The sequence below is a fragment of the Rattus rattus genome, chromosome 10 (assembly GCF_011064425.1).
Source record: "Rattus rattus isolate New Zealand chromosome 10, Rrattus_CSIRO_v1, whole genome shotgun sequence".
Taxonomy (NCBI): Eukaryota; Metazoa; Chordata; class Mammalia; order Rodentia; family Muridae; genus Rattus; species Rattus rattus.
In genome coordinates this window covers 4130095-4156862 of record NC_046163.1, presented here as the reverse complement: position 1 = coordinate 4156862, position 26768 = coordinate 4130095, and the positions used below count along the sequence as shown (strand labels likewise).

Genomic DNA, 26768 nt, shown 5'->3' with positions numbered 1-26768 from the left:
CCAGCTTCGCCGGTTTACTGGTGGCTGGACCAGATCTGCTCCACAGCTGTCTGGGAAACAACAAAGGGCTCCTTTCCTGGGACCCCCAGGGACAGAGGCAGATGTCCCTTCAAGCCCATAAATTAGACGTGACACCTCTCAGGCCCTGTGTCCAAAAGTTCCCCACCTCAAACCTGCCATTCCCCTTCTGGGATCAGAGTCCTTAAGAATTGAATATTCCTGGAGCCTTGAATCCAAACAGCTCTGAAACCTCGCTTTCCCAGTGCACTCCGCCCCCTCCACCCACACAGCTGAGGTCACCCTGGCCCAGCCTCTTTTGCAACTTTCCCAAGTCTGTGCACAGAAACAGAGGAGGAAAACTCAGAGGGAAGTGGCCTCTCACCAAAACCGTTTACGTTCTCAATACTGGCCAGATTGAAACTGCCACTCAGGGAAGAGAGGCCCAGACCCAGAACTCCCACCTGTGTGAGGTGAGTGCCGTACAGCCAGTGGCTGTGAGGGGCCAGGCAGCCTATCTGTCCTTGCATGTGCCCATCTGCGCCGGAACTGTTCGTGTGTGGTGAAGAGAGGTCGAAATAGGGTGCAGAAACGAGGCTAAGAATCTAGCAGGTGCAGGGTTTTAACCCAGCACAAAGACCCCTGCACTGCAGAAAGTTCCTGGGTGTGGTAGAGAAAAGACTTCCCTGTCAATCACAGGGAGCTGGGGCCCAGCTTGGGAACCTGCAAGGGCAGCAAAACCAGACAGGACAGGCAGCTCAAAGGAGGCTGGCTGTCATTATGCCTCTAGACCTGCAGGGCCTGAAAGAAACCAGAGTCTTCCAAGAGGGCTAGGTCCTATGTATGGCATCTGGCAGCTCCTTGGCACATGGTGCCTTCCGGGATGAAGATTTGGGAGCTATCAGAGAAAGATGAGCTCCCAAAGCGGGAAAATAGCCCTCTTGTTCTAATCCATGAGAATTTCTCCCAGTGAAGAGCAGTTGGAGATGAACTAGGATACTAACCTAGTTTGTTGTTGCTCAGTGTGTGTGTGTGTGTGTGTGTGTGTGTGTGTGTGTGTGTGTGTGTGTGTGTGTGTGTGTGTATGTGTTTTGTGTGTGTGTGTCTGTGTGTGTGTGTGTGTGTGTTTTTCTGTGTGTGTTTGTATGTTTGTGTGTTTTTCTCTTTGTGTGTGTGTGTTTCTTTGTGGTGTGTGTTTGTGTGTGTGTCTGTGTGTGTCTGTGTCTGTGTATGTGTGTGTCTGTGTGTTTGTGTGTGTCTGTGTCTGTGTATGTGTGTGTCTGTGTGTGTGTGTGTCTGTGTGTGTGTGACTGTGCCTGTGTCTGTGTGTCTGTGTTTGTGTGTGTGTGTTTGTGTGTGTGTATCTGGGTGTGTGTCTGTGTGTGTGTGTGTTGTGTTATGTTTTCTGTGAATGAAAGGCATGCATACTTACCACGGCATATTTGTGGAGATCGGAGGATAGCTCCGTTGAGTTGATTTTCTCCTTCTATCCTTACATGGGTTCTGGCAAGTACCTTTCCTTGCTGAGCCATCTCGCTGGCCTACCAAGTAGTTTCAACTGCAGAATCGCTGGGGTTATAAAGGCATTTTGTAAAATGCAAGCGTTCTATAATTGCTAAGCATTGCTTATTGTTAAAAAGAATTGTTTTGGGCTTATCGATCAGTCCCCCACTACAAAGATCTTATGCAGATAGTAGTTTGTGAGTATCCTTAGACATGCTGTGCTTCTGCATAGCAGGTGTGCACTACATGGGTGTCCAGATACCTGGATGGGCGAATGAATGGATACATGCATAGAGAGGACACATGGATGGATATGTCACTCTTCAGAAAAGCTTCTGTACCTGCAGCATCAGTCGCCATGCTTTGGGGACAGATATACAGAGAGATAAGAGGTGCTGTCTAGGGTACGGGTAGTCTACTTGGGGAAGCAGGAAAAACATCTCCCCAAACTGCTTAAAGAATGAGAACCGGGAGCTCTGAGAGCAGCGCTGTGGGTGTGCTTTGTGGAGGAAGCAGGTTTAGACCTGCAAGGATGGCTGGGTGATGCAGACTGTCACGTGATCCTGGCAGGCAACAAAGCCTCCTGTGCCCTGAGAACACATCAAACAGAAAGCCTTATGCTCAGCCTGTGAGTTCACTGTTAAAATGAATAAAGTACGGGGTGAAAAAGGGAGACGAGAAACTGTGGAGCAAGACTAGAAGCAGAGGAAAGACCGGACAGAGAAACTGGGACTGCTGCAGAATTCTCAGCTGCCCCTGTTCACGGGTCTCCCTGGCAACTTGCGTAGGACCTCATCCAGGACAAGTAAGGCAAGAGACTATGCTGGGTCTTGGCTGGAGCCAGTGGGATAGGGACGTGGGAAGGTAAAAGCTGAGATCCTCAAGGGTTCTTGTAGACTAGCCACAGGTCCAGGAGCTCTGCAGCAACACAGTCCTCCTTGCTTTGTAGAGAAGCAACGGGTGGGTCCCAGCTCTGGCTTGGAAGCGCTGTGGGGGTGGAGCTAGAGAAGAGGTGGTCCTGCCTGGAGTCCTGCTCTGTGTGGGCTGGGCTGGCTGGGCAGGTCCAGCATTCCCGAGCCTGCTACTCACTGTTAAGTAACAGTGAAGATGACTCAGCCTTGTGGATAGAAAGATGCCTTGCTTCCCTCTTTGAAGCTCTGAGTCAGCCAGTGAAAAGAGGCCAAAAAGGACGTTGTAGCTACACCCAGCCAGGGGTGGAGGACATGGGAGGGAACCTCAGCTACTATCTGAAGCCCAGGAGTAGTAGTCAAGAGAGCCCAGCTGCTGTCTGCTCCCAAACCAACTCCTCTGAACCGGACACTGGGCCAGCTCAGGTCACTCCCCGAATGGGAGATCAAGGCTATGTTTAGGTGTCAGATTCATCAAATGTTTGTCCTTTTTGGGTTCAGGGTATGGAAGTCTTTGGTGACTGCACATTTCCAAGGCACATCTGGAAAGGGCATCAGGACAGTGGAAGGGGTAGAGAAGTTATTAGGATCAGTAGAGGCAAGTAAAATCCAAGGGAAAGACCTCAGCCTCACCCCTAACACTCCCTCCCCTAGCATCTGGTGTTGCAGAGGAATTGAGCATTTGGGGGAGGGTGTGGCCCCTAGGAGAAACCTGACCCCAGGTGAGAGGAGCAAGCACTGAGGGCATGTCTGGCTGCTTCCCACAAGTCCAGAGCTTGGATCGAGTGATACCGAGGTCCTGCAAGCACTATGCACCCTCGACATTGGTAGCTTAACAGCAGCCCTAGTGGATGTGCTTACATCATCAAAAAGGGCAAGCACGTTGGGGATTTAGCTCAGTGGTAGAGCGCTTGCCTAGGAAGCGCAAGGCTCTGGGTTCGGTCCCCAGCTCTGAAAAAAAAAAAAAAAAAAAAAAAAAAGGGCAAGCACGTGCTTACATCATCAAAAAGGGCAAGCACGTGCTTACATCATCAAAAAGGGCAGGCACTGCAAATCAGATCCCCGAGATCTGTTATCTGGATCTTTCCCAACGTCGAGATCTTATTATGCTATCATAAATATGACACATATGTGCCCTGTGCAGAGGAAGCCACAGCCCTAGGTGATGTCCATTTTATCCAGGAGGGAACAGAGACTTCAAAAATAGTAATACTCACAGCTCAAGGTCACAGATGGGTAGATTAGGGAAGAGAGAGGGTTCTGACCCCACTGGTCACAGTCATTGTCTGGCATGAGGCAGCCTCTCTCTCCCCAAAGTCACGGTGATTCATCCAAATAGGAAATCACACTCAGATGACTCTGGGACAGCCATGAGGTCACATATGCTTTGCAAAGAGAGGTTAAGTCAGGGTAACACTGGGGGGAAAAAGAGGGGAGAGGTAGGTCTATTCTTTGATATTTTTAAACTACAGAAACTAAGATTGCAGAATTAATTTTTGAAATATATACCCTTAAGGTGCAATGGAAACTCTCAGCCTCTCTTCTGCCTTTCCTCCTCTCTTCCTAGATGGCATGTTTCTGTCTGTGTTTCTGTCTGTGTTTCTGTCTGGGTGTCTCTAGGATACACATATGTAGGATTAGGCTCAGAGACGCACTCGACTCACCGATGCTTGGGATCAATCACACCCTGTCAAATGCTTAGATTCGGGGGCGGGGTCTAACTTAAATGATCAGCGTGTGTTTGTACGTCCTCACCCGGCCCTTTTTAAAATGGCCTTGTGTTTCAGAATATCTGTGGATTGATTGGCATGTGTGTAGAACGTCTGGCATTAAAAGAGGCTATGAATTTGAGAGGGGGTGTGGCAAGGTCGGAACATGGGAAGGGTTGGAGGGGAGATACGAGGGTAGGGGAAATGGTATAAACATAGTACACATATATGAAAGTTTTAACTAATTTAATTTTCAAAAAGAAAGTGTGCTATTGGTGGAGATTCAGGGAGAGCAAATATGTGCTCTGAGGGGGCCTCAAAGGGTCAAGCTATGTTAGTTTCATTCATCTTTACTTAACAGGCATAGTCTCTCAGCACAGTGGCACAATTTTATGGTCCTAGATACTTGGGCATCTGAGGCATGGAATTGCTGGCTTGAAGCCAGCCTGGGCAACGACATGAGACTCCACCTCAAAAAGGTGTGAAAGTGTGGCTCTGTGACAGAGTGTTTGCCTAGCAGGCTCCAGCCTTCAATCACCTTTCTAATATAAAACAAACTGCTAGGTTGGAGAGATGGCTCAGTGGTTAAGAGCACTGACTGCTCTTCCTGAGGTCCTGAGTTCAATTCCCAGCAACCACATGGTGGCTCACAAACCATCTGTAATGAGAGCTGATGCCCTCTTCTGGTGTGTCTGAAGACAGCAACACTGTACTCAGACCAAAAAATAAGTAAATCTTTTTTAAAAAACTGCTTAGTGTATTAGTACCTCATTTGCACTTGTTACATGTCTCATGGTTATGACAACATGCCTGACTAACACATTTAAGGAAATGGGGGCTTATTTAGACTCCCCTTTTGAGAAAGCAAACCATCGTGACTGGGAAAAGCATGGTAGCAGGAGCACGGGGCCGCTGCTTGCGCTGCGTTTGCAGCCAGGAAGCAGAGAGGAGCATTGGTGCTCAGTTTGCAATTCAGCCTGGGATCCTAGGCCATGGAATGGTGTGTCCATGCCTAGGGTGTACTTTCCTGCCTCAGTTACCTCAGTCAGAAACTCACTCCCAGATGTGCACAGAGGTTTGTCTCCCAGGTGATGCCGGATCCTGTCAAACTGGAGATCAGTATCAGCCATCAATGCAGTCTGTAGAGCTAGGCCTGGATCTAAATCTCAGCTCCAACCCATACTCTCCCGCTACAGGCTGTGTGTTGTTAGGGATCCCTAAATTAGCTCCTGGAAACCTCTAGTTCTTAGTAAAACAGAGATAATAATAGTGCCAACCCCATAAATATTTTGCATGCACTAAAATAACTAACATTCTAAAACCTTAACGCTCATAAGAAACCTCAATTTGTGCCAGTAAATATATCAAAACAATGCATCAAGCACAACAGCACACTAATTCAATTAACGCATGCATGTGCTATTAATTTGCATGTCTTCAAAACTCTCAGCAGAGTGTCTGACCAATAAATGTCGGCATGGTCCATTTCCTCCACCTCCACATTAGATGTGTCCACTAAGTGCAAGTCCTCACACACAGCAACCCCAGGTCCCTCGCTCTAATAGAACCTCTTCATCCCTCTGGTTGCCTTTTCCCAATCCACCTAAGGCTTTGTTGAACACATCAAGTCTGATCCCATGTACACATGTGTTCATGTACACAGACACCAGAGCTCCAAACTCTGGTGATCAGAAGGCACCAGGACACAGAAGAGCTTTCAGTGGCCTCCATCCTAGCTCATCCGTTTACTATAGCGTGGTGTTGCGTGAGTTATGAGTGGCTCTCCCGACCCCCAACACACACACACACACATACACACACACACACACACACACACACACACACACACACACACACACACACACACACCTTGTGTCGGTAAGGGCGGAGGCCTTGTTCAAGTGAGGCCAGCACTGCAGTAGGACTGAGCGATCGCCCAGTGGGGTAACTGTTCTCTGAGCCCTGTTTGTACTCACCTCAGAGCTATGGTGAGAATAGTGTGCTGCACATAGTGTGGTGCAACCCAGGCAGGCGCTCAACTGCTGCTGTCTCATCTTCTGCCTCCATTTGGAAACTCTAAGGCCTTCTGAGACGTTGTGGGGGGGGGTCTTTTAAGTTAAATTGACACACTGTACCAAAGTGTTTGGAAACAGTGTTTCCTGGGGTTGGGGAGGCTTCCAAAGAGATAACTGACGCCCCTTTCAGAGACTTCTCAGCCACTTCTTGATTGCTTGCCTTTGTGAGCAGCAACATTGTTGCAGTATATCAGCCCAGGTTAGTATACTTAGTTCCTGGCCTCCAGATCCCTAGGAGATGTAGAATTTTTGCTAAGTACCTAGAATAATGGATGGATGGATGGATGGATGGATGGATGGATGGATGGATGGATGGATGGATGGATGGACGGACGGACGGAATGTAATGGTCATAGTCGACCTCAATCTTGCTTCCTCTCCTGAAGCAAATCAATCACCCTTTGCATTCTCTCTCCCCAGAATTTTATTTCATTCTCTCCTAGGAAATATCATCACACCACATGCCTCACTTCTTCAGGCCCACCATGTTGTCAGCATCATTTTCTAGTGTTACTCAGTCCCTGTTCCTTTTTCCCTGGTGTTTCCTAGGGAAAGTCCTTTGCTTTTCATCTTAGATGATCTCAGTGCCAAGTCCAGGGCTTTCTCATATTCTATTCACAGGAAATGGGTGCATTTGTTTATGTTCAGCAGTACATACATTAATTAATTGGATTTAGCTATTTACAATGTATACATTTTTTATTTCATGGGATCTGTGCATATGATGCCCGGCCAGCATTCACAAAGCCCCCAACGTTGAAAAATAATAATGCAATTGTGATATTAGTTAATGCTTAGATGATCTTGCACATGTAATTTAGCAACAAATTTTCACTGAGATCATAGAGCATGAACATTTCCCCCACATATAATAAAATGCCCAAATACTCTGCCCCATTGACTAGTAAGAGATTCATCATCGTGTGTCCTCGCCTAAGTGCCTCATCACTGCTGGGTATTAATAAGCAATACTGGAATGACAGTCTTAAAAGTAAAAGTCTTTGCTCTCTACAACAGTGCAGGTATGAGGAAACCATGGTGAGGTCCTGGCTCTGGCTGCCACCAAGGGGCATGTCTGGGCCCATGGCCCTGCTGCAGCTGGAGTCTGTGTTGATGTCTGTGGCCCAAGTTACCATCAAAGTCCAAGGGGCGTCGATGGTCTGGGCTGTCACCAGAGACCGTCGTTGGGCCATGCTGTTGTGGGGAGGGGCATGCTAATCTGAGTCACCTGCACTGCTACCTGAGGCCATGGGACATCTGGGGCCAGGCTACTGGCAAGTGCCATGTCTCAGTCCATTGTCCTATGGTAGCCAAGCTCTGTGTTGATGTCCCATGCCATGCAGATGTCTCCGATCTAGACTACTGCCTGAGGCACCATGCTGAGCTGGCCTCGCTCCTCACCTAGGCAGCACAGCAGAGCTGATCCTGACATCAGGGGAGCTGGTTACCAACCTCAAAGTCATGAGAGTGGAAGAGCTGGGTCCATGCCTGGCTTCAGTACTCAGGAGAGCAGGCCTTGCACCTTACTTGGGCAGTACTGTAGCGCTGACTCTGGTCAAAGGTGTGCAGGTGAGCTACACCAAGAGCATGAGCATAGGAATGCTGACCCTGCCCCACGCTGACTATGGTATTGGGTGAACTAGTTGATACAGTACTGGAAAGCTTGCCCTAGTGGTTCTGGCACAGGAGAGTTGGTAGGCTGACAACTTAGCTACCTCTTAGGCCCAGATCAAGGGCTTTGAGTTTGGCCAACCCCAAAATCTGCCCCATCTATGATCTGCTGGAGCATGTGAGAGGGCCAGTCCTGCAGATCCAAAGCTGCAGGATCTCCATGAGACAGGGCAACAACAGGATATCCGAGAGGAGTCCCTGGGAGGATCAAATATAGACAGCACAGCAGAAACCAGAGGCCTCGGAATAGACCAATGACTCATTGCAATGAATATTTGCAAGTAAAAATGTGTGGACAAATGGGTATACTGAGGGACACACGGTAACATACCGCATCTTCCTCGACCCCATTTTCTTTTTTATTCCATCCCATTTTCCTTTTCTTTTGCAGGGTAGGTTGCAAGGACAGAGGGTGGATACAAAGGGACGGGGGAGATGAATGGAATTGGGGTGCATGGTGTAAAATTCACAAAGACTCAATAAAATGGTGGAAAGGGAAAAAGAAGTGTTTGCTCAAGTTTCTGGTGATTTCTGTAGAAAAATTGCTAGAAGTAGAGGTCAGAGCTATTTTGAGGCTCGCCACACAGACTGCCAAGTAGCTTTCCAGTAATGTGTACCAATTCCATCCCCTTCCAGCTGCAGCAAAGAGCCTATGGTTGGCAAGTGCTGCACGCTTTGGCTGGGGGAGGGGTTCTTGTCCATCCAAAGCCTCCAGGCAGTGGTGACAATGAATCCCTTGTCCTGCCCAGCCCATCCCCTCTCCCCACGCTGGCCTCCATTCCTGGTTCTAGGCTGTGTTGTGTGAGGTCTCTGTTCAGATCTGTCCTGTCCTTTGGTACTCTGGGCTACCTCCCGGAGCAGGACTGGAAGAACTGAAGGGTGAGTGAGCTGTCCGGCTTGGAACCTTGGCAAGGGAAAGTAGAGGGAGGGGTGTACAGGGTGCTGAGTCATGTGTGCTTCAGGACCAGAGTCCTTAGCAAGATCCTGGTAAAGCAGAGGAAGACAGAGCTCACGGGATGCTGAATGTTATTGCTAGGGTGTAGTAGTGGAAGACACTTGAGGGAAGGCTGCAGTGACCGAGTATGGGAGGCTTAGCTTCTGTGACAATGGCTACAAGCACTGGCCAGTGTGAACATGACTTCTGTTTCCCCACAGGCCCTGAAGCCCCTCATGAATCCCCGAAAGAAAGTGGACTTGAAACTTATCATTGTTGGTGCACTTGGGTAAGCCAAGCCTGGCTGCTGGGTGTTTGCTGGAGAAGAGCCTCACCTGCGAGTGTTAAGACTGTGCTCTCACCTCCAAGGGACCCTGTCTGAGTCAGAGTGACCACAGAATTGCATCTTATTACTCCTAGGAAAGGAGCTTAGCTGAGAGTAGCCAGCAACAAGTTCTTGGTTTGGGTCCAGCTCTGAATTAACTGGCTATGTAGCCCCTTCTCATCTCTGGATCCTTCTACGTCTTGCTACACCCTACAAAAACCTACACACTGTTGTAGGATGCCTAACCTTATCCCAAACTGCTCATTTTGGTTGGTTTCTATTTTAGAAACTATTTCATATCCTTTGCTCTCCCAAAGGGTGGTCTCTAGACTATCAATACTAGAAATTCAGAATCTGGGCAATTCTCTGAGCAGCCTGAGCCCAACCTAAGGTATGAACTGTTATTCTTCTGTGTCTATTCCTACCCTGAGTCACTCATGTATCAAAGCCCTTTCTTTCTTAAGCTCACAGAGAGAGAGAGAGAGAGAGAGAGAGAGAGAGAGAGAGAGAGAGAGGACACGACTTCAGTTCAGGGGGTTGTAATGTCCTGAGAATGGGAAAGAATGGGATAGGTGTGTGTGTGTATGTGTGTGTGTGTGTGTGTGTGTGTGTGTGTGTATTTATAGGTATGAGTTTACACATGTGAAATTTTTTTCCTCAGTGTGGGAAAGACCTCTCTCCTTCATCAATATGTACATAAGACATTTTTTGAGGAATACCAGACCACACTGGGGGCCAGCATCCTCTCCAAAATTATCATACTGGATGACACAACTTTGAAGCTTCAGGTGAGCAGTGCCCTCTGTCTCTTTACTACACACATGCCTGAAAAAATCCCATGCTGTGTTGGGTCTCATGTACATAGCAACATATACTAGAAGCTCAGAGGATCTGGAAAGAGATAAGCAAAGTACATGGGCTAACCTGAGCTAACCCTAGTCTCTTCACTGGGGCATAGGCACACCTACTTGTTTATCTACTATAACAGAAGTGAACAGTATAACAAGATCAGGTGACCTACAAAGCCAAAAACATAGTTACTGTTGGGAGCTGGACTAATAACCTCTACCCTGATAAACTATAGGAAAAGTGAGAGCTAAGGGCTATGGTAGAGTTGGGGGAGGGGGAAGGGGTAAGAGTGCAGTGCCTGGGTGTGGAAGGACACTTACACTAGGATTTTCCCCATCCAGAAATGAGGTCTTTGGCATGATACAACCTTGTTGGGCTTCCCTTCAGCCACTCACCAGAGCCCCATGGGGCGCTGCTCTTCCTCTCCAGATCTGGGACACAGGTGGTCAAGAGCGGTTCCGCTCAATGGTATCAACATTCTACAAAGGTTCCGATCGCTGTATCCTGGCATTTGATGTTACTGATCCAGAGTCCTTTGAAGCCCTGGATATCTGGAGGGATGATGTCCTGGCAAAGATCGTCCCTATGGAGCAGTCATATCCCATGGTGGTGCTGGGCAACAAAATCGATCTGGAAGATAGGAAGGTACTGTTCATTCATTCATTCACTCACTCACTCACTCACTCACTCACTCACTCAACAAACTGTACGAAACAGCTGCATATCCCAATATCCCATGCTGTGTTGGGTCTCATGTACGATGCTGACAGAGTTCTTGCCTCAAGAAATCTACAGTCTAATAGTGACAATTATGGTACAATGTGGCAAAAGCAATGACAGTTATAAATTTTGGAGATTTGGAGATCACAGGGAAAGGCCATCTAAGTCCAGAAGTGGGTTCTAGGCTATAGAAGCATTATGACTCCATTGGGAGCCAGAGAGTTAAGACCTCAGAGGAGCCAAGAGTCAGATCTTGGTGGAATTTGATTTCATCTTTGAACAGTATTTCTGCCTGGAGTTACACAGGGATCTAAAGGTATCAATTCTTGGATATGTTTGCTAGGCAACTAATCATTTTTCACTAAGTTATACATACCTATGATAGCCAATGAAGCCTTTGACAACTGGTCTACCCCATGACTACAGTGATCCACCTGTATAGGTCATAGCCATCACAGGGCTGTTGAGTGGAAAGTTCTTTAACCTTTACTTGCAAACAGAAAAGGAGTAGTGATTGTCTTGACTTGTAATGCATGGCACAAAGGTATTTTGTGCTGATCAAAGCCCAAAGAGTACCTAAAGGAGCTGTTAGAACCACATTCTCTCATCATTCCTCATGGAAAACCATGATGGGAGTCATCGTACCTGAACTCTGTTTTCACAATCCTTCAAACAGAAAACCTCAGGAGGTTGACCCAAAACTTAGTACCATGAAGTATGGGGCAGACAGGAGGAGGGAGGGAGACAGAAAGGGTGCTTTCAGGTGTCCCCACTTGCAGAGAAGCAAGATCCCTGTTCAGAGAAGACATGTTTAGTCTGGGTGTCCAGAATCTGAGAAGCTTGGAGGACAACCTCAAGCAGCTAGGGAACCTGCAATTTGGGGATACCTAAGAACAAAACCTCAGGGGAGAAGTGTAGGCTGAGAACAAGTCTTCAGCTCCGTGTGGCCAGTTCAAGTCGGAGACTCAATGTTAGTCAGACATCCTGTCTCAGACAGTAATCCAAGTCTCTGTTTCTTTCCTCACTGGGCCAGCTTCGTTATTAGCTTTACAAGTCCACACTCCCCATCTGTTTAGGTCAGATAGGAGCTTTGGGGTATAGTCCTGTCTGGAGTGAAATAGGAAGCAGGAAGAAGGAGAAGTGGTCAGGGAGCAGGACAGTTCTTGTTTTGTGGGTCTCCCTTGGTGCAGCTTTCTTTATGTTCTTGGGCCTGGCACATGTGGTAAGGTTCCTCTTTTGGGAGCCATTCCTTTGGGTCTCTCAGACTCTCTAAGTGGGTAACATTTCAGTGTGCTCTACAGTATACACTGTGCACTCCCCTGCTTTCTTCCTTAGCTCCAATCAGTCCTCTTAGGAGCTCCAACCTTGCTGTTCCTCTATGGAACATACTCAGGCCTTCTGATCATGTTCTAAGGAGCCAGTTCTCTCTCCACCTCATGATCTTTCACCATGGGACCCTGAGGTATATGCAGACCCCAGCCTTTCATGTCTACCAAGCTCTAGAGGTCATCTGTTAGCAACCAACCTCACGGCCCTCTTCCGACTGACTCCTATGGGAGGCAGAAATAGTTACAGCACAGATTTCTCCAAGGAGTCTTACCCAATACTTCCTTCTGAGCCTTTTGTGTTCATGCTGTGGGCATTGGTGTTATCTAAGCAACTCTTCATCATGAGCCCTTGGAAATACGCATGGTTTTATGGCCACCCCACTGCACACCTGAAGTCTATCAGATTACAATACTGAGATCCAACATCCATTTTAACATTCCTTTCATATACCTATATGTCAAGTTGAGGGTGTTCAAGAGAAGGAGGCCAGAGCTTTCTCAGTGAAGTAAGAGGTGCCACTGTCCAGTGGTGACAAAGTCAAAAAGGAGGCTTAAGAATCCTGGTAAAGGTTGGCTACTTAGAATCTCTCTAGCTGTTAAAGATTCCAAATGAGTACAACTTAGGGTCGGATTCTGATTACTCAGGCAATTGAATCCAAACACCAGAGGATGAGCTTGTGGAGGACAATGACAAGAGGTGACATAACACAGAGGGCTTAGCTGAAGGAGGAAGCTGGGAGCTTAGGTAGCATCTGTGGAATGTGTTTCAACAGCCCTGCTGGAGTACATGCTAGTACATGCAAGGACCTGGGACTGAAGCCTTTCCAAGTTGGAGAATCAAAGGGTAGGAGGGCTCTGAGGAAACCTGGAGGAAACGGGGCAGGGCAGTTATTAGAGCATCAGTTATTAGAGAGCAGGGTAGGATGGGTGTGCAGAATTTGGAAAGAGAGGAAAACTGTGGTGGAAAAGAGGAAGACCAGTTTTGTGTTTGGATTTGCTTCTGTGGAGAAGAAGATGGAAAAGCAGAGAGGTTGATAGCAGAAAAAAAAGTTCTGGCTAGTCTGAGTAGTGGCAGTCGTGTGCTGATGGAGAAGGGAAGCGGACTGCAAGTGTTCAACAAATGACGGATGCCTGGCTGGGTGTAGAGTAGGTCATGGCTCATAGGATAGGGTTGAGCCAAGCCCCAGGGGTTGAGTTTTGCTTTAGACAAGAATAAAGGACTGGAAGAAGCAACAAGGTACCAGGCAAGCCAAACCCCTCCATCATCTGGGGGAATGACCACAGTGGAGATGGTAAACTGGAGATGGAGACCCAGGGAAAAGCCATGGCCATCAAATGGGGCGGATAAGAGATGGTTTGGATAAAGGAAGTTTGGAGGGAGGTGGCCTAGTAGGAACCAGATGTACTGAACAATAATGAAATGAGTTCAGGGAAGTAAGGAGGAAGAAGTGGAAAGAGAGACTTAACACAACATGGATATTGTAAAGCCAAGAACTGAGCGGGGAAGTTCCTGCACCCAGCTCTCTTCACTCTGGTGCTGAGCTAGCAAAGAGTTTATCAACCCCTGTTTGGGATGAGGAAAATGAAGACTAGTCAAATGATGGTATCTAGGAAGCCTGCAGTCATGGACACAGAGCCGAGGGGCGGGCAAAATCCCTTTCAGAACCCTGGCTGAACCAGTCACCATGGTCCACCATGTTCCCTGCATGCCCTGGGTCCACTCCAACCTCTTCCCTGCCATGGCAACTGGAAGATGTGTTCCCTTAGACTATTTGAGAATAAGGGAAATGTTATAATTGTATCCTCCTTAATACCACTAAAGGACAGGCCTGGAAAAGACAGTAGTGTTTCCTATTAATCAAAGGAATATACGTATTTAAAAATACACTGCTAGATTAGGGGAGGAGGAAATTCTGGACCCCAGAAGTGGTCACTCGAGAGCAGGCATGTACATCATGCTCTGAATTGTATGTGTAAATGCGACTACAATGTTAGCTCTTATGTGGTGTACATTTTGCTGTGAGAAATACACGCATACATATGCCAACATATGCCTACAGCCAGAACGATTTTAAAGAAATTACTGGCTCACCTTTGTTTAAAATCCCCTCCTGCAGAAACCGATAGTGGGGGAAACTTAGCTCATGAGAAAGGGGCTGTAACATTTCAGCTGCAAGGGATTCACTCTCGGGAGTGTGAATGCTTTGCTCCACAATCGCGGGGTGAGTTCTGACCTACAACCAACTGGGATCAGAATGGCGTCTTCTAAAATAGTCTCTGTTGTTCTTGGAGATTCACTAAGTAGTTTCAGATAAGCCAATTCTTTGAAAGCTTTACTCATTTCTATTTTATGTATAAGGAATATTTTGCTTAGATGCATGTAAGGGCACCATGTGTATTCAGAAGAGGCATCGGATGCCCTGGAACTGGAGTTATGGTCCAGTCACTGAGCTGCCCTGTGGGTGCTGGGAACCAAACCCAGGTCTTCCGCAAGAGGAACTGCTGAACCATCTCTCTGGCCCCCAGACGTGCTAATTTTAAATCTATATAGCAATCATTTTCAATATTTGTAAGACGGAAAAGCATCACAATTAATATTATGCAAACTGGAGTCAGCATGATGGTTCAGCAGTAAAGACACCTGCCCAGAGCCTGACGCCTGGAATTTCATGCCTGGGACACATTGATGGGAAGAGAGCATTAACTCCTACAACTTGTCTCTGATGTCCATGTGTGTGTGTGTGTGTGTGTGTGTGTGTGTGCGCACACACACAATGTAAAATGAATAAATAAATGTAAACAAATGTTTAGAATGTAGCCTAGCCTTTGTCAAAACGGGCAGAACCAAAATGTTATGTGACCAAAAGTAACACTATGTCTCCAGGCACCACATCTTAGATTTACTTTTAAAGTCCTCTGAGCTTAAGTTATAAATAACTATTATGCTATAAAGAACTATTACTCTTAACATAAAAGATAAGATGATCTTCAAAGTCATCAACTCACAGCTGCCGTTGGCAGAGAAAACTAAAAGTGCTGTCTGATGGCTTCTCTCCTAGACAGCCCTCTCTAGGGACAGGGGCTGGGGACCCAGAAAGAAGTGGCTTGGTGCACAGTCTCAACCGATGCCCTGAAGATTCTGTTCAGTCATTTTTGAGACCAATCAGCAGGGTGGCAGATAAGATGAATGCAGGTCTCACCAGGCAGACGCCGAGGTCACTGTCTACTTCAAGGGAAGGGACTGTGGCCGTGGCTGTGTCCGTGTCCGTGGCTGTGTCTGTGTCTGTGGCCGTGGCCGTGGCCGTATCCATGTCTGTGTCCGTGTCCGTGTCCGTGTCCGTGGCTGTGGCTGTGGCTGTGGCTGCGGCTGCAGCTGAGGTCATGTCCTCCACGCTCTCTCAGTGAACAATCAGCCTTTGACACAGTCTGGGGCTGACATTAAAAGTGTCCCCTGCAGACTGCAGCCTGGAGAAAGGGTTAACTTTACACTCACTCCACTGCTGACAGTAACCGATGAGTGCTACATAACTTAGATGCAGTTAGATACTCAGGGTCTGGGGAGGTGGGAGCTAGAGTGGACTGGACATAGGGAAGTGCACGTCTAGACTTTGCCCTCAAAGATTTTGAAAGATTCATAGCGCCTTGAGTACCCAGGATGCTGGCAGTGTTAGCATCTAATGACTATTTAAAGATGCCATCCAGGCGTAAGGTATTAATATCCAGTGATTATTTACGTGTCACTACTACAGACATCTCAAGTGTCCCTCTAAACTAGCCATTCTCAATCTGTGGAAAACAAGTTTTTCTGATGCTCTTAGGAACTGAGACACTGATCGGTGGCAAAATTACAGTTATGAGGTAGCAACAAAAATGAATTTATGGTTGGAGGTTCCTTCGACCATTCGAAATGTGTGTTTTCAGATGATCATAACCCACAGGTTCAGAACCACTGCTCTAAACAGTCGAGGATTTACCCTCAGGTTGAAGAGTCTTCGTGGCTTACCAGTTACAGGAGGAAGCATTCCTCGTCAACACTGGGGTCCCTCTTCCCAAAGGAAGGAGAAAACCTTAGGCGTCAGAGGCCAACACTGAGGCCTAGACATTCTTGCTCAGCTGAGCACAGTCTTTAAGTCGCAAGCCTCACAATGGCAGCGTGGTGCTGGTGGACAATGGAGGCACTGTGAAAAGAAGACATGAGCTAGTGGGCATTCCTGCCAGTGCTGAGACCAGGAGAGCAAGAACCAGAGACAGTGGACGGCAATGGGACTCCCCATCTCAGTCAGACGGGTGTTCCCAGAACCTGCAAGCAATGAGGAGACAGTGTGACAAAGGGACATTGTGACGAAGGGTGGCCTTTGGTCTCCCCAACCTGCCCCGTGTTCTAGGAAAGGGGGCAAATGCTCCTTTCTCCCAGAGAAACAGCTTGATTCTCTTAAATACATTTAAATAACCTTTAAAGTACCAGCCACAGCATATATAAAGTACATGGTAATCTCCCCCTCAAAATAACTAACGAGAAACCACACTCTGGTGTGGGTCACCCTCTCAGAGTAATTCAGAACATACCCAGTAGCCGCAAACTGCATCCAGCTGTTGGCACTTGGGAGTAACGCCGTCTCTCAGCTGGCTCACATATACAGGCTGAGAAGTCAAAGGTCCCGAGCCCAAGCTGAAGGGACCTACAGTCTCATGGGGTGACAGCAAAGAACAAGATTCTTACATAGAGTCCTTCAGCAGCAATTCAGATGCCAGGGGAGTGCAAAGCCCGGCCTGTATCCATGCTCTCCCTTTCCTGAGCTGTGTGATCCAGGGCATGTTTCTGAACCTCTCTGAGCCTCAGTATTCCTGCCTATAAAGTTGAGCCAATAGCTTCCATCTCATAGTATGTGTGTGGCAGGGATGCTCTTAGGTGAGTTGACATGTGATCAAGTGCCTAATACAGAGTCTGACCACTGGCTAACCTTCTCACTGCTCAGGGCTCTACCCTGTTTCCGATATTCGGGGACTGGAGCCCCCCTGCATGGATCTGCTCAGGCAGCATGGAGGCAGAGAGGAAGCTGTCTGTTCCCACCCTGCCTGTTCTGTGTCTGATGGGGTCATCTCCTTTAGAGGGACTGAAGGAGGAGCCAGTGTTGAGAGGAAGCTTTTAGCCAGGTCTTAGGAAGCCAGCGAGTTATGTAGGATCTAATTCTGCCAAGTCCATGTCCAGATCCTGCCCTGGCTGTGTATCCTGGGAAAAGGTAATTATCCAGGGCAATGCTTCTCAACCTTCCTAATGCTGCAACTCTCTAAATACAGTTCCTCATGTTGGAGTGACCCCACCATCATAAAATTATTTTCATTGCTACTTCATAACTATAATTTTGCTACTGTCGTGAATCATAATGTAAAATCTAATTTTCCAATGATTATAGGTGGCCTCTATGAAATGCTCATTCAGCTGCAAAGGGGTCACAACCTACAGGTTGAGAACCACCACCCAGGCCCTCATCTATAAAATAACATTGGCAACACCCACCTCACAGATTCATGTTAAGAACTGAAAAAAAAAAAATAGGGCTGGAGAGATGGCTCAGAGGTTAAGAGCACTGGCTGCTCTTCCAGAGGTCCTGAGTTCAATTCCCAACAACTCCACGGTGGCTCACAACCATCTGTAATGAGATCTGGTGACTTCTTCTGGCCTACTGGGATGTATATGCAGACATACATGCTGTATACATAATAAGTAAATAAATCGTTTTTAAAATCCGAAAAGATAAAATATGAAGCTACAGACACAGGAAAGGCCCTCAGTCATCAAGAGGGGCAGCGGCCATGTGGTATGATCATGGGGCTGGGGAGATGGTAGGAAGCAAGGGCAATGGTAACAGGAAATGGAAGAGAATGGGATGAGGGGTGCTCAAAATCTGAGGGTGGCCTCACTTCCTGACAAACCACTCTTAGTCCCACAAAAAAGAGATTTACTCCCTTGGGCGCCAACCCCTTTTTATCCTTTCTTCTTAAAATGCATATGCTGTGTAGGGCTCAGGCATATGTGCATGTGTGCATGTGTGCATGTGTGCATGTTGAGGAAGGAGTATGTGCCTACGGATGTGCAGAGGCCAAGGTGGCCATCAGCTGTCCTTCTCTATCATGAATGTCCTTATTCCCTTGAGACAGAGTCTGTCATTGCACCCAAAGGTTGCCATGTCTGTGAGGCTGACTGGCCAGTGACCTCTCAGGATCCGCCTCTCTCTGGCCCACAGCACTGGGCCGCTATACCCGGGTGTTGGGGATTTGAACTCAGGCCCTCATACTTGGGCAGTGAATGCTCGTACCCACTGAGCTATCTTCCTAGTGTTATGTCCGTCCTTGACCTAATCTCCCTCTGAGGCCTCACCTCCTTTACTCAGCGCCATCACAGTGTGGAGCAGTTTCAACATGAGTTCTGGAGGGAACAACCCACAATGAAGCCACAGCTGCAACAAAGACAGTGGCCATGGTAACAGCCATGCAGAACGGTGATCCTTTCTCTCCCTCAGGTGCCCCAGGAGGTGGCCCGTGAATGGTGTAAAGAGAAGGACATGCCATACTTTGAAGTGAGTGCGAAGAATGACATCAATGTGGTGCAGGCCTTTGAGGTTCTGGCCAGCCGGGCTCTGTTGAGGGTGAGTGATGCAGGAGTGGAAACCGTCAGAACTGCCCTAGGCGGGATCCTCAGGATCTTCCAAAGGAGAAAATGCGGGCGTAGATAAAGGCATGGAGGGGATAGGAGTTCTCATTGTCTTCATTATTCGGTAGTTGAATGGGCTTAGCAATTCTGGTGCCACAGAAGCCAGAGGTGTAAGTACATGGGGGTAAGCGCTTAGTTGGTTTTGCAGTCTGGCCAGCTACCACAGCCCTTGTTATTGATTGATGCTGGTCATAGGTGCTGCAGTAGAGAGAGGCGCTCACCAAGATGCTAAGCCTTCATTTTTCCAAAGGAGCAAAAGGGTACAGCCTTTTGAAGAAGGCTGTCACCCAGCCAGCTCACTCCAGTTACTTTATCCAAACATTGTACAAGGTTAATTGGGACTGGGGAAGGTTCCAACTATCAACATTGTCTTGCCCTTGCTGCCTGTGTGAGCAGACAACCCACACGGATCTCGGTCCCTTTTGACCATAGCTGGCCATAATCAAAAGTAAGAACTCCAGGTTTGCCAGAGATGTCTTAGGATCAACATTAGTGCATCTGTAAGCTCTCATGTAGCACCAAGTGCAGACCTTGTAGACAGAGAACATTTTTCAAGGGTCAAATAGTCTCATAACAACTTCTCAGCCTCTTCTGATTGGCCCAAACATAGCAAAGGCTTGGCTGAAACATTTCACTCAAAGCCAGACACAAAGGTCTTACTATACACATCACTCCATCTTCCCGCGTTTTTTGTTTTAAGCAGATCTGCAAGGGATAACAATTATTGTTGGAGAATGATGGAGTTACACAGTAAACGTGGCCTTTGCCTATCTAGTTGTCTATCATTCTATGCAAATAAATACACTTCAAAGCCAATAAAGTTATCACCACAAAGAGAATTATAAAAATCACGAGAGCAAGAAACTTAGCAAAATGATTCATGGGATGAAATGAAGTTACACCATCCACAAGACATACTATGACGTTCGTCCCTGCTCTAGTAGGCAGCTTCTTTGAAAATGCTTCTACGGTTTCTTGCTGCAAATCATAAGTCATTTGAGAAGAATTAGGACGACCTAACAAATGCATTTTAACCTTCTCCCAATCATACTTGCTGTCATTGACCCTTTCAATGTCACTTGATCCCTTAATAGTTCTAATTGACCTCCAGTGAGTATTTCAGCTTGTCTCAATACTCCTCTGTCATCAACTGTTTCCCTGTCTATCTTGTTATCGAGTCCAAAGTTCATAAGAATGCATACACCAGTCTTTAACAACTTCAGCAGTTCGAACTGCTTTATGAGGGGAACTCTAGCTGTGATAGCTAATGCGACGATTCCTAGGACCTCAGCAATTATCATTCCACCATCCGCTGAGTCCTTAATATTCTTTCAGCAAGCTTCCACACGAGTGTCATCACAGGTGAGTCTTGCCATGGTCTCGATGATCTCACTGGCTTGCTGGTCTTGCTCTGAGAATACATACACCTTCAAAAGCAAAGACATACTAGCGTTGACACAGTTATGAAGGGTACAGCATGTGCATGTGAGGCTATAACCATTAGGGTGCTTTTACACAAGGTCTTTTCAGTAACACCTTGTGGAATCTCTAAGAACTTCAGTCCTGTGCCTCACACTGGAGATTCTAATTCAGTGGAGATTTCAGAAGTGATCTCTAGGCCAGTCCTCACGGTGGGATAGAAGTCTCTTGGGACCAAGCATTCGTTTAGTCGAGTGGAATCCACAGCCTATAGGAGTTGCTGACAGCCTCTCATCAGAAAGATGAAGATCTAGGTGCTTCAATATGATGGCTTTAAAAGCTTGTGTAGAGCACAGCATGTGTGCCCGACACTGTCCAGGCAGCAAAGGTAACCATTGTCAGAGCAATGATTTTAAATGGAGAACAAGGGTGCTTAGGAGACTAGAGGCATCCCGTAGGTGGAAATGGGTGCCCTCACCGTGCGTGACCTACTGACTTGCATGACCCGTGCTGCCCTGAAGAGAATGCCTCAAGACCCTGTCGGTAAAGACAGGCAGCCTTTGCCTCCAGCAGCCGCACAGGGGAAAAGTTAAGAGCTTTCTCAGTTCGCGTGGCCCAGCCTGGACCTCAGGTCAGCCTTCGGCCCTCCCTGCTTCCTGTGAAGGAACAGCAGAGAGTAGCCAGGTCTGCAAGCATGGCTTTGCCACACAGTCAGGAACGCTGGCTCCTAACATGCAGGTGAGCGTGCCTGTACCATTGGCCAAGACAGCTTATCACAACTTACCAGGATTGTGTGGTACAATTATGGCTAAACAGTCGGCGGCATGGAATCTTCCACAGCCCACTGCCAGTGTGTTTATGTGGTTATCATACGTCCCTCCCAATTTAGGAGTTAAAGCACAACCTTCCTACTGTTCCATTTTAATCACCTGAGGACACTAGCAGGTGGCAACTGTCTGCTTGTTCCTGTTAAAATCCTTTCTCTGCAAATAAAAGGAGCTCGGTGACCTCATCACAGTTCCTGATCCTCGTACAGGAAACTGAGCTGAGGCCTGGACGTCACAGGCACGGTGGCTGCACACAGATGGATCTCGATAAAGTCCTGTCCTGGTAGCTTCAGATGCATGCCTGTCAAAACATTCGACTGATCCGTGCCTCAGTTTCCCTACCTATAAAATGAAAACAATCCCATCCCATAAACACATCCTGAGCTGCCATGAGAGGGCTCATGATAGGGCCTCATTGCAGTCAGGCTCAGGGGTGTGGAAGTCAAGCCCTAGCTCTTCCTCCCTGTTCCATGATCCCAAGAATAAGACTCAAGACTCAAAATATATTTACAGATACCTTGGCCATATAGCTAGGCTCTTCTCTGACTAGATATAACTTAACATTTCCAATTTATTCTAGCCTACATTCTGCCGCACGTGCTCAGGTTCCACCCGTCCATCTCATCGCATCTTCCCAGCGAATCTTCCGCCTGGCTCTATCCCAGAATCCTTTTTGCTTCCCGGATGTCCCACCTCTATTTCCTGCTTAAGCCATAGGCCATCGGCTTTTTAATTGACAGGTGTTGCATCCATACAACACACAAGATATTCTCTCTCCACAGGAATGTGACACAGGAGGGCAACAGAGTGAAGCAGGAGACTGTGGTGAAGGTGGGGTGACTCGGAGGCAGCTGGAGGCAAGGGGAACAAGGTGGCCATGTTTCAGAGGCAGCGTGTTTAGAAAGTGTTTGCAGGTAGATTTGGCAGGTCTTTGGAGATGTGGGGAAGAAGGAAAGAAGGGTAGAGATCCAGTGGCCCAGGCTTCAATTCATTGGGGCTCGTGCAAGAAGTCAGCTATGAGTTTAGTTTACGAGAGAAGAAGATGCAGTGTTGAAGAGGATGAGGTCAGGGGACAATAGGGGTGGTAAAGCCAGCAAGGCTTCTGAGGCTATGGCGGGTCACAGGAGGTGAAGAGCCAGGACTTCCAGCAGGTGGCGCTGGGGTGTCCATCGTACTCAGGTGCCCAGGACACTGGTGCCCAATAGGGCACATCTTTCAGCAGTGTATATGCACTTAGAATTAGAAATTTCCCACCAACATGTTATAGGATGGAATGTAAGATCCACATGGATTTTAATAAACATCTTTACATGTTTGCAAACATATTTTGACATTCCCTCCAACGATCTGGCCCTTCTTTTTTTCTTCTTCTTCTTCTTCTTCTTCTTCTTCTTCTTCTTCTTCTTCTTCTTCTTCTTCTTCTTCTTCTTCTTCTTCTTCTTCTTCTTCTTCTTCTTCTTCTTCTTCTTCTCCTCTCCTCTCCCTCTCCCTCTCCTTCTCCTTCTCCTCCTCCTCCTCCTCCTCCTCCTCCTCCTCCTCCTCCTCCTCCTCCTCTTCTTCTTCTTCTTCTTCTTCTTCTTCTTCTTCTTCTTCTTCTTGTCTTATTATTATTGTTGTTACTTATTAAATCTTTTTACAGTCCAATCATTATCCCCCTCCAGGTCTGCCCTCTGACTGTTCCTCATTCCATTCCTCCCCCCTCCAGCCCCACCCCTGTCTCCAAGAGGCTGTCACCACCCCACACCCCCACCTCACCAAACTGAGGTTAGGTGCATCTTCTCTCAATGAGGCCAGACCAGCAGTCCTCTGCTGTATATGTGTTAGGGGCCACAGAACAACTCATGTATGCTGCCTGAGACCTGGCCCTTCTTAGAGAGGTCGTGAGCTCCTTCACACCAACCCTGGAGCTCAGAGGAGGTAAACAGAGAGTTGCCATTGCAGGAAGGAGGGAACCTTGGGCTGTGGGGAGGCAGGGAGGGTTGTGCTCTGCAGAATCCTGCTTCTACCTCTATTCACTGTGTGTGACTTTACACAACTCATGTATCCTTTCTAAGCTGCCCTAGCTGACCAGCATCAACAATGTCTTTCTTATGAGTTTTTTTTTTTTTTGTGAGTATTTTACATAACACTGTACAGAGAAGACGTTTAATTAAAGATGGCTGCTGTGGAGAGAAACCGTGCATAGGGGTTTTCAGGAGGCGAGCAGAATGCCGCAGAGTGGTTGGGCTCACCGGGTGACAAAGTGACACCAGTGAACAAGGACATCAAACTGGGATATGGGGACATTCCTGGAGCTCCCGTGAGGGCAGACTTCTACCTCACACAACCCTAAGCGCTGATTCTTCCTATTTACATACGCATCCTAATTTAAAATTCTAATAATTCAAATGCACTTGCCAAGAAATGGTCAGTGCCCATCACATGAGGTAACTAAGGGCAGCTGATGCTTTGCTGGCCCTGAGACCCTATAAGAGGGGCCTGAGAAATGCTTTGGGAAGGAAGATTGCCCCTTGGGTGTCTTTGGGGACCACTATTATTGAAGTGCAGCAGGGCAGGCCTAATAACCTGATAATTTCTGAGGTCACATTCATGGTTACATTTGGCTGACAATTACCAGCTAGGAGCCTGACCTGCACCTAGGTGCTGTGGAGAAAATAAAAGCCAGAGGCATGGCCCTGTCCCTGGAGTATCTATGGAAAGGTGACTTGAGACAGGTTTCCGTGTACAGTTCTGTCTAGCATGCAGGAGGTCTGTATTCAAACCAGTGTCGCCCAGCTGTGAACACACAGAGCTGGTGTACTCTTGCTCTCACACTCCTTACTACATACAGCACTGGCTGCAGATGGAGCACCGCACTGTAGCCACAGCAGGGAAGAACCTGGTACCTTTAAGAAGAAACCTTTCCGGGTAGAGAGATGGCTCAGTGGTTTATAGCACTCTCTGCTCTTCTAGAGGACCCGTGTTTGATTCCTAGTGCCCATGTCAGGCCAGTCACAAGCATCTGCAGTGCTAGGTCCAGGGGATCTGACACCCCCTGACCTCTGACCTCTGACCTCTTTGAGAACCATTACTCCTATGCACACACCCACAGGTAGACTCACACCGTAACACCTAATATAACTCAGAAGCAGCAGCAGCTACCTGTCTGTCTGTGGGACCCATGACCTTATCACCTGTAACCCTAATACCCAGGCAGAGGCAGGGCGGCTGAGATTCCCAATGATGGGGGGATCCTAACTTTTAAAAAAAAGAAACAAAAAAGGAAGTTCATGATCTTGAAGAACTCCCGGTCTTCCCTGAAGCCAAGGGATAAAGGCTCTTAGGAAGGGAGCCTGGTGGGCACCCAGGGGCTTGTTAGATGGTGAGGGCCGACCCTGGCTGTTTGTAGTAATAGGAGCTTGGATCGTTTGGTGGAGGGGAAGAAAGTTGGCTTGGAGATGCTGAACTGGTAGGGCAAGTCTCCCTACACCTGGTGGGGACAGAGTGACAGCTGGGCTCCCCCAGACGCCCAGCAAGAAGAGCAGGGAAGGCCTGGAACACAGAGAACATGGTGGGTATTGAAATGTTTGTGGGACAAGCATCTACCAAGGATGAGAGGTTACCTGTCATCTCTGCCCGAGCTCACGTATCACCTCAGTTGTCCCTTCTGGGGAGTGGGAAGCTATGAGACCTGGCTGGAAGTCAGGCCCAAGCTCCTAAAATCCTTCCTCTGAAATACTCTGGACTCCTGGGAAGAGGCAGGGCAGAGAGGGGAAGGGAGAGAAGGTAGGAAGGCAAGGATTTCCTGTCTGGTTCTCAGTGTCCCAGCAATATCACAGAGAGAAGACGGAATGTCCAGTGACCCGGCCCACTGACTATCAGGGCTCTCTAGACCTCAGGCTGTAAATACTGACTCCTGTCTCCTCCCCAGTACCAAGGCATCGCCGAGAATCACCTTGCAGACTCCATCAAGCTCTCTCCGGGCCAACCGAGGAGCAAATGCTGCTGATCCTGGACCCCCTCCTTCCAGACTCCCGATGCTCAATCCCTCAAGCCGGTACTCAGCAAGGAGGCTGAGCCACTGCAGCAGGAGAGACTGTCACAAGGCAAACCCTGGCTCCAGAGAAATCATGGGAGTCTTGATGACTCAAGCTCTTCTTTCTCCTCTCCTCCAACACAATCCTGCGCGTCTCTGCAGACAAGCCTCTCCCTTGAGCACTGAGGAGCTTTGGATGGAAATGCACCTCTGACTCCCTCAGCAGCCAGGACACGGACCGCTCCTGACAGGCAGAAGCCTACAGGCCTGAGACTTCCCACGGCTTCTTCCAGGGAGAGCTGAGGGAGCAAGATAAAACCAGTTGTTCCTGCTTCCTGGGTGTTCAAACGGCTTCCATAACTGACCAGGCCTCCGTGTGCCCTCTGCCAAATGAGAGCTCCCCAGGTTCCCCATATCCCAATGTGAGTTGAGGACCATAAACTCCATTTAAATCCCACTCACTGGTGTGGCCACACACGTTTACTCCTTCGGCAAGCATTTTGATGCCTTCTATGTACGATGCGTTGATGTCTGGAAACACACAAAACAGGCAGGAGTCCTGGCCTCCCAGAGGCACACCTGGAGACAGAGGGACAGACAGCAGACACCATCAGGACAGAGGACAGCAATGAGGTGCTATTTTAAACAAAGGGGCCAAGCAGGCTTCCCTGTGATGTGACAGTTGGGCTGACAGTTACAGTGCAAGCTACAGGAGTCAGGAGAGGGAGCAGCAAGGCCAAGGCCCCGAGGCAATAGACAGCGTGCTACTTTCCATGTGGAAGCTCTTTCCCTGAGGACTCAAAGCTGCTGCCTTAGAGAAAAAAGGCCAGTGATACCCTGTTCCCAGAACGTACCTTGAGCATTTGATGACTGGCCACTAGGGGGCAGAAGTGTCCTCTACTTCCAGGCCAGGGAGTTCTGGGGATACTTGAAAAGCTGGTGTTTCTGTCAAGAAAATGGCTGAAACTTGTTCCCAGGCTGTAGGAATGTCAGACCTGGGCTAGTTGGGTAGAAAAATAAATAAATAAATAAAAAGTCCTGGGTAAAAACTTCAGGATACTTGATTCAGGGAACAAATCAAAATCAGTAACAGATCCCAGAGCAAGGTACGTAGAGAGATATGGAGTCTGTGTCCTGTACATTTCAAAGCTAGAACTTGGTTTGTTTTTTTCTTCTGGCTTCACACAGCACAGATAGGTTGGCCCATTCTAAAAGAGGTGGACGGGATGAACTTTCAGGATCTACAATGGTCAAGTTCATACCTCATGCCTACCAGACATTCCTGTCTCCTCCGAAGTCTTCTTTTCTGAGTTCTGAGCAGATCAGAGGTGTTCATCTCTAGGAAGCAACTGACCCCAAAGATCTCACTGAGAGACAGGTGGTCAGGGGGCACCAAGCGGGGGTCCTGGGGTCCCTGTCTGTTCCCACCTAGCTCTGAAGGATAAAGCAACTCCCCATGGGCAGTGGTCACAGGAACAGTGAGCCCTGTGTCCCTCAGAGATGAATGATTTATCCCTGTCATACACAGGTGTGGCTCTCCCGGAAGTCAGTCGGTGGAGGGATGTGTGGTATGGGGGAGGGGGGAGAGTTCAGCACCACAATGAACACAAGAACCATATTTAAAGGTACATAACAAATAGTGTTTCCTGTTTTTAATCCTTTGTGGGACAATAGTCCCCCTTGGTCTGTGATGCCAGTCTCAATTACCCGTGGGTCAACTGTGGACCAAAAATATTAAGTAGCAAATCCCAGAAATAAATAACTTATAACTTTCAA

At 47.9% G+C, this 26768-nt stretch overlaps 1 protein-coding gene across 3 annotated transcripts; it reads left to right on the top strand.

Moving 5' to 3' along the window:
• The first annotated feature begins 347 nt into the window (after window positions 1–347).
• Window positions 348–26768, top strand: Rab7b (RAB7B, member RAS oncogene family). Of its 3 annotated transcripts, none has more exons than XM_032915605.1 (6): window positions 348–470; window positions 9028–9086; window positions 9784–9910; window positions 10401–10616; window positions 18541–18666; window positions 24888–26768. In XM_032915605.1, exons 2-6 carry the CDS (start codon window positions 9034–9036, stop codon window positions 24963–24965), a joined length of 600 nt encoding a protein of 199 aa, XP_032771496.1. In that variant the 5' UTR covers window positions 348–470; window positions 9028–9033; the 3' UTR covers window positions 24966–26768. The 3 variants fall into 3 exon arrangements, with proteins under 3 accessions (XP_032771496.1, XP_032771497.1, XP_032771498.1); XM_032915606.1 differs by lacking the exon at window positions 348–470 and adding an exon at window positions 8635–8742 and having other exon boundaries at window positions 24888–25446; XM_032915607.1 differs by lacking the exons at window positions 348–470; window positions 18541–18666 and adding an exon at window positions 8635–8742 and having other exon boundaries at window positions 24888–25747.